Here is a 14,627-nt window from a genome sequence, read left to right on the forward strand (position 1 = left end):
GAAACTAGAGTCGGGCATGTGTTAATTAAATCAGCTTTAACAATTCAAGACCTAGGACACACTAGTAAACACAATTACTGTCAAATTAAAACTGTGTCTAAACGTACAACAACAAACAAGGTGGCAACTATCAATTTTTTTTTCTTTTTTTACTTCAAAGAAAGAAGATATTCTTTTCTCAATTTCATAAACTCTTTCAATAACTACCAATTTCACAAATAAGTATGTTTTTAATTAGAATTTTGATGAAATGATCATTTTGATTATTCATAATTAATAAGATGGTTTTTCTACAAGCTTAAGTTGAAGTATTTTAGAAATTTAAATTTATAACAACTTTCATTATTTTAAACTATGAAAGTTTTCATTAGAGATGTTCACGGATGGGATTAGGTCTATAAATTAAGAATCAAACTCAAGTTCAGTTTAATTGGAGTACCCACACATTTATGTTATATTGGTTACTAATTTTATGTTAATATTTTGATATTCTAAATATATTAATATTAATATTAAATAAACCTATATTATTTATTAATGTAATAATATCTTGGGTCGAGCTGGACCCTACCTAAATATTCATGTCTAGGCTTGAGATATCATTGTTATTATTAACAAATAATATATTTATATATAATTGTAATTCTATATAAAATTTATTTTAATATTAATATTTTGAAATATTTTAATAATATATAATTTAAAGCACTGAGTCAGATCGGAACTGAATTCAAATATAGATTTTAAAGATGCCAATCGGGTTTGACCTAACTCAACTCAATTAATAAACACCTCTAATTGTGACTTAAAATTAAGATACTTAATAATTGAAATTTGAAAATTTTGATTTAATGATCTTATGGTCAAATCTCGAAGAAGGGAGGATAATGTTTATGAAGTGAAGTTATCAATTCTCGTGCAATTTAAGATTTTGTGGATTTTCGTAAGTATAATTTTTTGAATTGCTATCTTATATAGCATTACTGAAATTTTTGAACAAGATTTGGATGGTTATTACATGTTGTATTAAATTATATTAAAAAATTTGATCACCTGTGTATGGGTAATAGATTAATTTTAATTTTATTTTTTAAAAAATTATTAATTTTATATTTAAATATTTAATTTATTGATTAGTATATAATTTTTTAATTAAAAAATAAAATTTAAATTTCTCTTTATCCAAAATGGAATCCAATGGATTTGAAGTAAACAAAACCTGGGCTTGGCCTTTGGCACCTAGCTTCAACCCATTTTTTTATAATAAATTGTAAACAAAAGAAACAAAGTACAAACGCAGAGGGCTCATTTCAAGAAGACAAAAACCCTAAAACTCTCTCGAAACCAAAAGCAAAAGGCTCGAAGCCCCAACTCTCCGCTTAGCGCTGAAGCGTCCTCCCCTTGTCTTCAATGGCTGTGAGTATTGTTTTTAATCTTTCAATTTTCATTTCTTCACAAAAAATCCAGTTTCCTATGCTACACTTGTGTTTTTAGATCTCGAACTGTTTTTCTGTTCTTTTTTACTCTGCTGAAAAATTAGAGTTTCTATTACGTGCCCGTAGATTCAATTCTTAATCCCAGGAATTTGTAGATTATGTTTATTCTACAGTTTGGGCTAAATCTTAAAATCTGTTTGAACATTGTAGACAATTCCCGTTAACCCGAAACCTTTCTTGAACAATTTGACTGGAAAGACTGTTATAGTGAAGCTCAAGTGGGGAATGGAATACAAAGGTAATGCACACTTTTACTTTTCTATTTTTAATCATTAAAAAATTTGTTCTTATTTTCTTGTTGGTATTTGATATTCTAACATGGTGCTTGATTGTGTGCTTTTTGCAGGTTTTCTCGCCTCAGTTGATTCTTACATGAACTTGCAGGTGTGGCCTTAAAATCCTAGAATAGTATTACTTCTAAATTGCATACATTTTTTTGTAACTTGGAACCACATTGATATTATCATATAACTATGTCATTATATTTTAAACTTAATATTGTTTTTTGAACTTGTAAACAACATTGATTAATTTCATTTGAGTTTCTTTTTTATTTTTTTGTCATTTGTTTTCTTCTCTCTGTGTTGAATGGGCATGATTGCTAATACTTTCCAATGAATGGGTTTTTTTGGTAGCTTGGCAATGCTGAAGAGTATGTCGATGGGCAATTCACTGGAAATCTGGGGGAGATTTTGATCAGGTAATTTCTTCCAAATGTTTGCTTTTTTTTTTTGCTTGAAATTATGTTATATGAACATGTTGTTATTGCACTTATGTTAACCTTTTGAGTTGATTGAATGTTTGCACTATCTTATGTCAGGAGTCATCTTTTTCTTACTCTTCAGTTATGAGAGAATGTATTTTGCTCATTAATCTTTGTGATATTCTTAAAATTCATGTTCCTTTTGATCTTGTATAATGCACGACGTTCTGTACCATGAGCTTTTTTGGGCCTTCCCAATATTAGTTACATATTGCATTTCTGGTTTGCTTGAGTACTAAAGACCATAAGCTTGACCTCAATTGCTATCCCTTATAAGGGTTTGATGAAGCTAACTACTTCATCAAAATGCTCTTTCAGAAAACATTACTTAATTGATTGCCCTAGATACGAAATGAGTAGGATACTCCCTTGGTTTATCTGTTCTGCTATGTAGGCTTGTAAAATGCAAATGAACAGAACAGTGCCGAGTATTGAGGCTCGGTTTAGTTAAATTTAGACAAGCTTGATAAATAATTAGGCTTTTAACAAAGTTATAAAATTGTTTTTGAGCTTTACTCAACAAAATTTACTGAGTTACAAACTGAACACAAGGTTAATGAGCTCTTAGCTTAGCCACCAAATAAACCTATTAACCAATAGAAACAGGGCTTAGGATCCTGCTGTAAAGGACTCATGCTCAATGGAAGTCTCTAGCAAAATGAGCCCTTGGCTTGTTGCTGTTAAATATTAATAGTTGAAAGCATCCTAGTTGAAAAGGCATTATTTGCAGAATCAGCCCTCCCTTGCTTGGGTTGTCATGTTGATGTGGGATTGATTTCTCTCTTTCAAATGTCGAAGGGTGTAAATGAACCAATCATTCATTGAACAGCTCTTGAACAAGCTTGGTTTATGCTTGTTTGTGTTAGTTTGTTATGGTAAATGAATTAATTTGAATAAGATTTTTAAGTTCATTTAACAAATAAACTGAGTTTGAACAATGATGAGCTCATCTCATGTATCTTTTTGACAGGATCGTTTAATGTTTGTGAACAAGGTCAATAAAAGTTTGATAATAGCTTGTTTTATTTATTAGAAATTGACTACTTTAAGCTTTAATATCTTTTAGCAATCTTCAAATCATAATTTAAAATTTATATCATTAAAAATTACACATGACATGAATTAAAAATCATCTTTTAACTTTTTAAAAGTATTATTGTAGAATAGCCTTTTTATGTGCCTACAAATGGATATTTAATAAGTTTTAAAGTTGATGTTTGAAAGAGAAGAAAACTTGTCTTTTATCAATCCCACATCAACACAACAACCAAGGCAAGGAGGGATTGATTCTCTACATAACCACTCCTTGCGCCTCAAACTAAAGCGCTAACAAGCAAGAAAAGGGCCCCGTACTATAGGCATTAGCACTTTAGAAAGATTGCACTTTCATACAATAACAATAATAATATTTGAAGGCATTAGCACTTTAGAAAGATTGCACTTTCATACAATAACAATAATAATATTTGAAGGCAACAAGCCAAGGGCCCATTTGGTTAGAGCTTTAATTGGGCATAAGTCTCCCTTGTGCTTGGAGTCTAAGTCTGTTCCTTATTGGTTTTAAGGTTTATCTTGCGGCTAAGTCAAGAGCTTTTGTGCAGCTTAAAGCTTGATAAACTTAACTGAGCCAAGTTCAAACACAAATTTCTAAGTTTGTTAAGAGTTCAATTATTTGTTATGATATAAATTCTAAATAATGATTTGAAGTTTGTTCTTCACTAATATTAAACAAGCATGTTCAGGAACATAAACAAGCTGAGATCATCATTGTTCAATCTTAGTTTTTTATTAAATGAATTTAAAATCTTGTTCAAATTCATTCATTTTCCTTAACAAGCAAACATAGATGAGCCTAAAGTAAGCTTTTTGACAATTGATTGGTTTATTTACACCCCTATTACTATGTCTCAAAATTGCATGTCACACCAGTTGCACGTTATCTGTTAGCGATATGAGTTTTAATACTATTGATGGGTAAAATCCAAAAAACCCTCAAATCATCCTTAAAGGACACTTAGACCCCTTTTGTTTCAAAATGATGTTTTTGGCCTTTTGACTATTTACACCGTTAATCAACAATTAAGAAAAAATGGGACTCAATACCACAGCACCCATTATATGCCAAATAGACATTTTAGGGCACAAATGTTTTTTGTATCATTCTGTCAATTTAGGTATATTCTTTTTGGAAAAAAAAAAATATCTACTCATCCCTTTTTCAAAAACCTTGACCAGAAAAAAAGGGAACCTAAAGGAATTTTGCTTTATTCATTCTTTGATTAAATTTCTTCCACAAATAAAATTTGATCAAAGCTCCTCATTTGCCCAAACTTTAGGTGCTGATGCATTATATTACTCCATCTTTTTGATCATTTAAAGAGATGCATGATTTGTTGTAGGATGTCACATAGGGTGAGGAATTCAAATCCTTGGTTAGAATACCAGCTTCTTGATTTTCTTCTCAATCAATCACAGTAAGCATAGCAATGCAATTAAAACCCTCTAGTTGGACGAGATCTAACAATAGAAATCGCTTTCAGAATTGATCTGTGTTTTAAATAATGATGGTGGTGGACATTGAGGAAGAAATCCAAGACTTCAAGTCATGACTCTTAGGAGTGCTAAGCTTGAAAGTATCAAGGATAGGGAGTCCCCCAGAAGTCTAGAACACATTATTACAACCATATGATTTTTAATTAAAAGCCTCAAGACCACCCTATTGATTTAGAAATAAAAATACACCACTAATCTAATCCAAAAGCTAGCCACTAATCTCAGTCGAATTGGCTTGGCCTATTCGTTTCCTTTAGAAAATTCTAATGCCCTTCTTACTAACAAACTAAATTGCTACGGCTCCCATTACTACAGTTACCTCCAACAAATGATGCTGACGATCAAGATCTAAGCCAAGCCATCCGGAAGAATAGAAAGGAAAGTCCCATCCCAGAGCTAGGGTACAAAAAATAGCCATTCTTTGCATCTCTTAAGGCAGAAAAACAGTCAAACTGTTACTACTACTAATGAGACTCAAAGCTATACCCTAACTTCACCATGGCTCTTCTCTCACTTGGGAGCCATTGAATCATTTTCATCAATGAATATATAGATGGTGTTTTCTTCTCTGCTTCCTCAAATGCTTTTATGAGATTGCTTTCACTCTCTCTAGCCAATTTTGACATGATCTTCGGACCATTGATGTGAAAAAAGAAAGCACCAGACTCATTGGCAACAACATGGGCAATTCAAAGTCTTCCAGATATAGGAGGTCCATAAAGCAAAATTCCTTTAGGTTCTGTTTTATTTTTTGGTTAAGGTTTTGGAAGAGGGATGAGCAGATCAATTTTTTTTTATAAAGAGAATATGCCTAAATTGGGAGAGTGATACAAGTGGCATTTGTGTTCTAAAATGTCTATTTGGCATTTAATGATTGATATGGTTTTGGGTCCCATTTTTTCTTAATTGTTGACTTAAAAGGTTATAAATATCATTTTGTAACAAAGGGGGTCAAAGTGTTCTTTTAGGGCCATTTGAGTAGGTTTTTTGGATTTTACCCTACTATTGATCAGATTATATGCAAGTCGATCCTACAAATCTTTTTTGGAATGAAAATCTAATTGCCACCAATAATATTTCTTAATACTAGTAAACTAGCTTCTTGATTTTTGGTCTCATGTTTGTTGTGTAATATGAGTTTAGTTGTGCAAGGAATGGGTACTAAAAGTATCAGGTTGTTTGATGTTGTTGACATGCATAAATATAAAAAGATTTTATCTCATACCAATATTGTTTCAGTGCCCTTTGATCTTTGAGAATATTGAAACTACAATGCCTCCATCTCCATGCCTGTTTTTTATTACCATATGAAAAGTGCAGTACAGCAATGTCTCATCAGATTACGACGTGAGGATAGTGTGTAGAAGAAAATTAGATTACATGTTTTGCATGTTTAAAAGGAATGAACTGACTTGATGTTTTTTACCTCATGGGCCCTTTCTTCTGCAGATGTAATAATGTTCTCTATCTTCGTGGGGTACCAGAAGATGAAGATATAGAAGATGCTGATAGGGACTAGATTGGTTCTCTTATAGTTTAGGTGGAACTTTTGGCTGTTCAATCAAAAGCTGCTGTAGCATTTTAATATCATGATTGGAGGTCATTGTCTTACCTGACAAACAAACTGCTATGTAGTTAACTTTGCCATGATTGACCGCCCTTACTAACATTATTTGGAATATGTATCTTTTAGATTTAAGCTAAATGTCTTGTGGCGCAAACATGGTTAGCCATGTGGTTAATATTGTGTTTGAAAACCATTTACTCTGGAAAGAATTGCATTTCATGGCAACTTGTTTGAGATATCTCAATGAGTCACGTTTGCAGCTGGTAGATGAACTCGAGAAACAACTCATTCACGGTTTTCGTGACAAAGTTTGCTTCAAGGCACCGTCCATGGGCCAATCTGATGTTGACATTCTCATATTATGTTTGGTGCACATCTGTTATATCTGACATCATATGTCATTTGCTAGAAATATCAACAACCCTTGAGGTGGAAGTTCCCCAGAGGCTTTCTGATTTCTGGTCCATAGTGCAGAAAGATCCAAATTCTATCTTCCTCGTGGTTTTCAAGTAGAAATTGAAATTAGCCTAAGAGAAAGCTCAGATAGTTGGGCCAGACAATAATGCAAGTCTACTAAGAGTCCATTTATATTGACATTGAAAGTAGAAGATTTCCATACGGGTGAGCATTGGTTGGTGTGGTAGGTTTGGATTGCGGAAGAGGTCATAACCAACCAAGTCAATTAAGGTGGCGGAATTGATCGCCATTGATGGATGCTAGGGGACAGGGGGGGGCGGTAATCGATCAAGATTTGATCGATCATGATCGGTCAATTATGTTAGACATATAGTATTATCTCATAAGGTTTTTATCTCACATTATCTAGGTACGGAAAATGTTAATGTTTTATATAAGCAAATTCATCATAGTTTTGTCGAAAGTTAGAAAAAAAAGTGGTCTTGTGTGGTCTCGTGTGCACACGAGATCAAGCCAAGCTTTGAGAAAATGTGAATTCCCTCCTCCGAGTGCGATAATACACGTGGGTTAGGCCTAAGTGATATTTTGTTTTTTGATTTTGCCAACCAAAATATAAATATAAGCAATTATAAGTTAACTTGTTACAGAATCCAAGTTTTCTCATTTATTTCCTAATTCCAATATTTTCAATGTTAATTTTCTGATTTTTTTGTATTTTCCAAACAATCGTTCCTATACCATGCTCCATATTCATTCTCAAAACACTGTTTGCATCTAGTTTCATACTCCGGAGGGACAAAAATTATCCTTAAGAATAGTATATCACGCCTTAAACTTCTTTAAGTTGTTTAACTACTTCAATTTTTGTCAGTAATTTTAAGGATAATATAGATTCTCATATCGATAATGTTGTCGCTGTCGTTACTTCCACCATCACTATTAATGGTTCTACCCCAACAACCATTGCCTCCATTGTAAATGTTGCAAATCCAATGCAAGACAAAATCCAACATCATCAATAGAGGTACACTAATAAAAAACCTGATTATAAATCCAAAGTTACTTATCTCACCTTTAAAAAGAAAGGTACTTGTTTTGTTTATGGAAAGCCAAGGTATCATGCATCACAATGCATGAAGAGATCAATGGAAAATGACAAACCTACTAATTCAAGAGTTAACTTGGTTGAAGCTGATGAATCCAAAGACATAATTGTTGTGGTTCTTCTCAAGCCAATATTGTGGCCAATGTGAAAGAATGGGTGGTAGACTCAGGTGCTACCAGACATATTTGTACAAACAAAAATACCTTTACTTCATATACTTTAGTAAGGGAAGGAGAAGAGATAATATATCTTAATGATTTTTGAACTGCTCAAGTTCTTGGTAAAGGAAAAGTTCTTCTCAAACTCATATCTAGCAAGACCCTTACTCTGCATGATGTTTTATATGTTCCTAATATAAGGGCAAACTTGGTTTTAGTGGCTCTATTGGGCAAAGTTGGATTAAAGTGTTTTTCAAATCTAACAAGATTGTAATAACAAAGAATAATGTCTTTACGGGCAAGGGTTATTGTAATCAGAGACCTTTTGTGCTCAACATTTCAAATGTCTTGAATGAAAATACTAGTTTTTTTGCTTACTTGATTAGCGATTACTCTAGTTTTACTAAAGTTTATTTATTTAGGTATAAAGATGAAGCTTTTGACATGTTTTTTAAGTATAAAGCTGAGATAGAAAATCAATCGACTAAAAAGATAAAAGGAGTTAGATTAAATAGTGGCGAAAACAAATGGATTAATATATATCTGCAAAGGTTTTGCTCATAAAAAGAAAGTTTAATCTTGATGGTTCTATTGATAGATTTGTGTATACAAAAACTATTGATAGTGAATGTGTGATTATTAGCTTATATGTTGATGATATACTTATTTTTGGTACATGCATTGATGTTGTCAATAAAACAAAATGTTTTTTAACTTCTAAATTTGATATGAAAGATTTGATAGAAACCAATGTTATTTTGGATGTTAAAATCATAAGATGTGATAATGGCTTAATGCTAATACAAAAGTATTATGTTAAGAGGCTACTTAAAAATTTTGGATATTTTAATATCACATCTATGAGTACTCTTTATGATGCTAATCACAATTAAAGAAAAATAAAGGTGATAGCGTGGCTCAATCTGAATATGTTTAGATTATTGAGAGTTTGATGCATTTGATAAATTATACTCAATCTGATATAGCTTAAGTTGTATGTAGATTGAGCAGATCTACACAAAGTCCCAATCGAGATCATTGAACTATCTTGAGTAAAGTAATGAAATATTAAAGGGTACTATAAACCATAGTATTTTATATAGTGGATTTTTTGCTTTATTACAAGGATACAGTGATGCTAACTAGATCTCAAATTCAGTTGAGACAAAATCTACAAGTGAATATGTATTCACCCTTAGTTGAGTGCCGTAACTTAAAAATCAACCAAATAAACAATAATTGCTAAATCTACAATGGAATCAAAATTTGTAGCTTTAGAGTTGGTTGACAATGAGGCTGAGTGGTTAAAAAACCTCTTCGTAGATATTTCGCTGGGGATAAAATCAACACATTCTGTGTCTGTACACTTTGATTGTCAAGCAGCAATAGCCATTGCAAAGAATAAAACTTTCAATGGTAAGAATAGACACATTCGTTTAAGACATGATCTGGTAAAAGCAGTTGCTTAGAGATGGAATGATGTCCGTTAATTATGTGAAGTCAGAACTAAATTTGGTCGATCCTCTAACTAAACCCTTAGAAAGAAAATTAATTAATGATACATTGAGGGGAATGGGACTTAAGTCAATTGAGAAAAATCAACAATAATGGCAACCCAACTTATGTGAGTGGCGATCCCATGAATTAGATTCATATGGGTAATAACAAGTTATTTGTTAATAAATTGATGCACTATTAAAATTATTATCCTTCGTATTATGCGTAAAAAGTGTAAAATTACAATGAAGGAAAGGTTGAGTTAAACTCTTAATGAATTTCATATCCTTTATAGGTAGTGTATTAAATTACAATATACACTTGATGGAATCACTTATATAAGTGTGGAATAGGGTCGTTCCTATAAGAATTGTGGCAAATTCTTTAGAGCACTATGAATAACCAAGCACGTGCATGGCCTATCTACATAAAACTGCATTGAACAATAAAAATGTGGGGGGTGTAATGTGATTGATGAAAATCATATTTCACATAAAAAAATTTTTGTTCATATAAGTTATAAACTTCACCATTTTTTCTAGGTCTAGTTCATTGTTGGCTCCATTAGTTTTTGATGATAATAAAACATTTCTATTCATTTATGTCTAACTATACTACTTGAGTGTGTAGGATGAAACTGTATGTAAAAAATGAATTAATCACTAAAAAGCAAATATCAAAACTATAAGAATAAGGAGCTACAATTGAGCCACAAAACAAAAGCCTATTAGTCGGATAACCAAGGGAGTTAGTCAACTAAAACTCAAAAAAGAATATGGCTGGTTCAGAAACAGAGAAGACTTAGTCGACCAAGAAGCATGGTTAGTCGACTAAGAGCTCACTGTCAGAAATTGAGATCAGAAACAAAGACGACTTAATCGACTAAGAAGCATTGTTAGTCAACTAAGAGTCACTGTCAAAAACTGAGATCAGAAGATAGAGCCGACTTAATCGACTAAGAAGTATGTTAGTCAACTAAGAGCATTATATCTGAAGATTTGAATTTGAATGCTAGAAGACCAATTAACGGCTAAAACTGACTCCAAACTGTTTCTCAACGGTCAAAAACTGTCAAACATCCATCAGAGTTGGTTTTTCAAGTATGTAAGGCACTCCCAACGGCTAAGAACAAGATTAAATGCTTCCAAGATCAAAAAGAGCTCAAAAATAGCAAAAACTCTTTGCATACTGTCTGCACTTCACTCCAATCCTTGTAATAGAGTTAAGCACTTCATCTTGTACTATTCAAATCAGGTTAGTGATCATAGGTACTTCTTTATTTCTATTCTCCTTGATTACTTAAAGTGTGCGAGTCACTCTAAGTGGATTGATCAAGCTTGGGTTAGCTTGATTGGGTGTATAGGTTCTAGCTCAGCTTAGGAAAAGTTAATTTTGGGTTTTAGTTGATCCCGAGAAAAACCATTGTTAAAGGTTGTAGCTACACTTGTGAAAAGCCATTGTAAAAGCTTAGTGGAAGCTTGAGAATTCCATCATTTTTAGTCATTTGGTTTGGAAAATCCTTGGTTGAACAATAAAGGTAGTAGATGTAGGTCTTTAACCGAATCATTATAAATCTCTATGTATTGTCTGCTCTATTTTATTTTTCATTTTCATTCTTTCTTAAATCATTCCTTCATCTTGCATCAAATTTCTTATCATTGACCTTTAATTTGCCCACAATTAGAAATCAAGTTTAGTGAGAGCCAAAAAATATTATTCATCCTCTCTAGCACATTTATTTTGGACCAACAAGTGGTATTAAAGCATAATCCCTATTTTTAAGGTCTAACACCTTTTGAGAATATCCAAATGGCTCTTCAAAAATCTGTAGTTGCTAAGGGATAATCCACAAATAGACAACCTTTGTTTGATGGATCAAACTACTTATATTGGAGCATTAGAATGTTAATTTATATAAAGGTAATTGATTATGAAATGTGGGCTGTCATCACTGATGGACCTTTCATCCCCTCAACCATAAATGTTGTGACCAATGAAATGATTCCTAAACCAAGGTATGAATGGACTGAAGTTGAAATCAAAAAGGTTCAGACAAACTTTAAGGCAATAAATACTCTGCATTGTACCTTAACTCCCACTGAGTTTAACAAAGTGTCAAGTTGTACCATTGTTAAACAAGTGTGGGACAAACTTAGAGTTATACATGAAGGGATTTCACAAGTCAAAGAGTCCAAAATAGCTTTTTTAACTCACAATTATGAAATGTTCAAAATGGAACTTGGTGAAGATATCACCAGCATGCTTGATAGGTTCACTAACATCACCAATAAACTCAGTCAATTAGGAAAGCCAATCCCTCAACATGAACTAGTGAAAAGATTTCTTACAAGCCTACCTAAAACTTGAAAGCCAAAAGTGACTGTCGTTAGAGAAGCTAAGGATTTCAATGTCATCATTCTTGATGAAATATGCGAGTCTCTTCTCACTCATGAGCTGGAACTTAAAGAAGAAGAAGAAGAAGAAGAAGAAGAAGACAAAAGAGAAGCAAAAGAAAGAAAGAAAAACATTACCTTAAAAGCAAGTACTCTTGAAGAAGAATTGGATAATTTGTCATGTGATGATGATGAAAAATTAGCCATGGTAGCAAGAAGATTCAGAAAACTTATAGGACAAAGAGATAAGAGGCTGGCTAAGAAGGGGTACAGAAAAGATCAAAGCTCTTCATGAAAAATAAGAAATAAAAATGAATTCAACAATAAGGAAGATGTAACATGTTATGAGTGTAAGAAACCTAGACATATAAGATCAGAATGCCCCCTGCTGAAGGAGGAAACTCTCAAGAAAAATAGAAAATCAAAGAAGGTTATGGTGGCTGCAACTTGGTTTGATAGTAATGTTTCAAGTTCAGATGTTAAAGAAGAAAAGGTGGAGGAAAGAGCAAACTTATGTTTGATGGCCAGAGATGATGAATCCAAGGTATCTTCTACTCCTTGTGATATTTAAATTAATGAAATTCAAGAAGAATATGAATGCCTCTATGATGAATTTGAAAAGCTAACATCAATATATAAGGCTTTAAAAATAAAGACTATATCTCTTGAAAATGATTTGGAAAAGATAAAACATGAGTTCAACTCTATTTTTGAACAAAGAAATTTTCTTCAAATTGAATTAAAACATTCAAAAACAGATTTTGAAGTTCTAAAATTGGAATTGGATAATAGAACTGCAACTTTGCAAAAAGCAATTGATGAAAATACTGCTCTTAAGAGTTTAAAAAAAAGACATCAAGAAGAAACACATACTTTAAGAAAAATTCTAATAATTTCGCATCTAGATGTTATGTTTGTGATAAATTTGGTCATCTATCTTATGACTGTTATAGAAGAAGAAGCACGCAGAAAACCAAAAAGATTTGGGTTCTAAAAGGATCCTATATAGCAGTTAACTTTCAAAGACCCATCAAGGTATGGGTACCGGTTAAGAAAAACTGAAAATCTATCTTGCAAGTTAAGCCAAACTGAGAAAATATATGTTCAAGAGCTCAACTAAAAGAGAAGCAACCATGGTACATGGATAGTGGGTGCTTAAGACATATGATTGAAAACGAAATGTTGTTTGCTCAGTTGGATAAAAAAAAGGGAGGTACTATATCTTTTGGAGATGATTCAAAAGGTATAATTCATGGCATAGGAACTATTGGTAAGAGTTTTCATGCTCAAATTAGTCATGTGTTGCTTGTTAAAGGTTTAAAACACAATTTAATGCGTATCAGTCAATTGTATGATAAAGGCTTTAAAGTATGTTTTGATTCATATAAATGTGAAGTGATAGACATTAGTACCAACAAAACTTCATTCATAGGAAAAAGAATCAAGAATATGTATGTTATATTTCTTAAAGATCTTGAGCTTAATTGTGAAACATATCTTATGGCAAATGATGGAAATGATAGCTAGTTATGGGATAGAAGACTTAGACATGTAAACATGCACACCATCTCAAAATTAATGAGAAAAAATCTGGTTATTGGATTGCTTGAACTTAAATTTGAGAATGATTAGATTTGTGATGCTTGTCAATTAGGTAAACAAGTTAAAACATCCTTCAAATCCAAGAAGATTATTTCAACCTCTAGACTTCTTGAATTGCTGCATATTGATTTATTTAGTTCAATAAACATAACTAGTCTAGGAGGCAAAACATATGATTTTGTGATAGTTGATGACTACTCTAGGTACACTTGGGTCTACTTCCTTGCTCATAAAAATGATGCATTACTTGCATTTGCAAATCATTGTAAGAAGGTTCAAAATGAAAAGGACTTGTCATTATTAGTATTAGAAGTGATTATAGAGGTGAGTTTAGAGGAGATGATTTTGAAAATTTTTGTAATGAAAAAGGGTTAGATCACAACTTTTTTGCAACTAAAACACCTCAACAAAATGGGATTGTAGAAAGGAAGAATCGAACTTTAAAAGAAATGACTAGAACCATGCTTTGTGAAAACAATCTACCAAAGTACTTTTGGGCAGAAACTGTCAACACAGCAACCTATATTCTTAATAGTCTCAATAAGGGCCATGATGTCAAAAACCCCAAGTAGATAACCAAATATCTCTCACTTAGAAGTTTTGGATGCAAATGCCTTTTATTGAACAATGGAAAACATTCTCTTGGAAAATTTGATGCTAAGAGTGATGAGCCAATATTTCTAGGATATGCATTGAACTCAAAAGCTTATATAGTTTTTAACAAAAGAACTTTAACAATTGAAAAGTCTATCCAAGCAGTTTTTGATGAATATAATGCCTTGCAAAAGAAAGTTCATGTTAATGAAAATGATGTAAAGGACTTTGAAAGACAAATGGAAGAAATGAGTCTAGAAAACATAAAAAATAGTGAAAAAAACTCCCTTGGAAGAGAAACAGAACCTTCACCCTTGGAAAATCTACAAAGAATCGAAAGTCAAAACAATGACCTTCCAAAGAGCTGAAAATATTCCAAGATCACCCACAAAAGCAAATTATTGGTGATCTTTTAAAAAGAGTTAAAACCAGAAGAGGAATTAGAGAAGCATGTGAATTATCTGCCTTCATTTCACAAATCG

The 14,627-nt window shown here is 32.2% G+C and overlaps 1 protein-coding gene across 1 annotated transcript; it reads left to right on the forward strand.

The window, feature by feature from the left end:
* On the forward strand, positions 1,274–6,617 carry LOC18589305 (probable small nuclear ribonucleoprotein F). Its single transcript, XM_007014208.2, has 5 exons — positions 1,274–1,416; positions 1,647–1,734; positions 1,843–1,880; positions 2,132–2,196; positions 6,262–6,617. The coding sequence occupies exons 1-5, from the start codon at positions 1,411–1,413 to the stop codon at positions 6,329–6,331; spliced, it is 267 nt and encodes an 88-aa protein (XP_007014270.1). The 5' UTR covers positions 1,274–1,410; the 3' UTR covers positions 6,332–6,617.

This window comes from Theobroma cacao, chromosome 9 (assembly GCF_000208745.1).
Source record: "Theobroma cacao cultivar B97-61/B2 chromosome 9, Criollo_cocoa_genome_V2, whole genome shotgun sequence".
Classification (NCBI taxonomy): Eukaryota; Viridiplantae; Streptophyta; class Magnoliopsida; order Malvales; family Malvaceae; genus Theobroma; species Theobroma cacao.

Excerpts from the sequence above, each read along its gene's own strand:
- LOC18589305 (XM_007014208.2), top strand. Across the intron at positions 1,735-1,842 it reads GTGGGGAATGGAATACAAAG|GTTTTCTCGCCTCAGTTGAT; the intron begins GTAATGCACACT and ends TGCTTTTTGCAG. Across the intron at positions 1,881-2,131 it reads ATTCTTACATGAACTTGCAG|CTTGGCAATGCTGAAGAGTA; the intron begins GTGTGGCCTTAA and ends TTTTTTTGGTAG.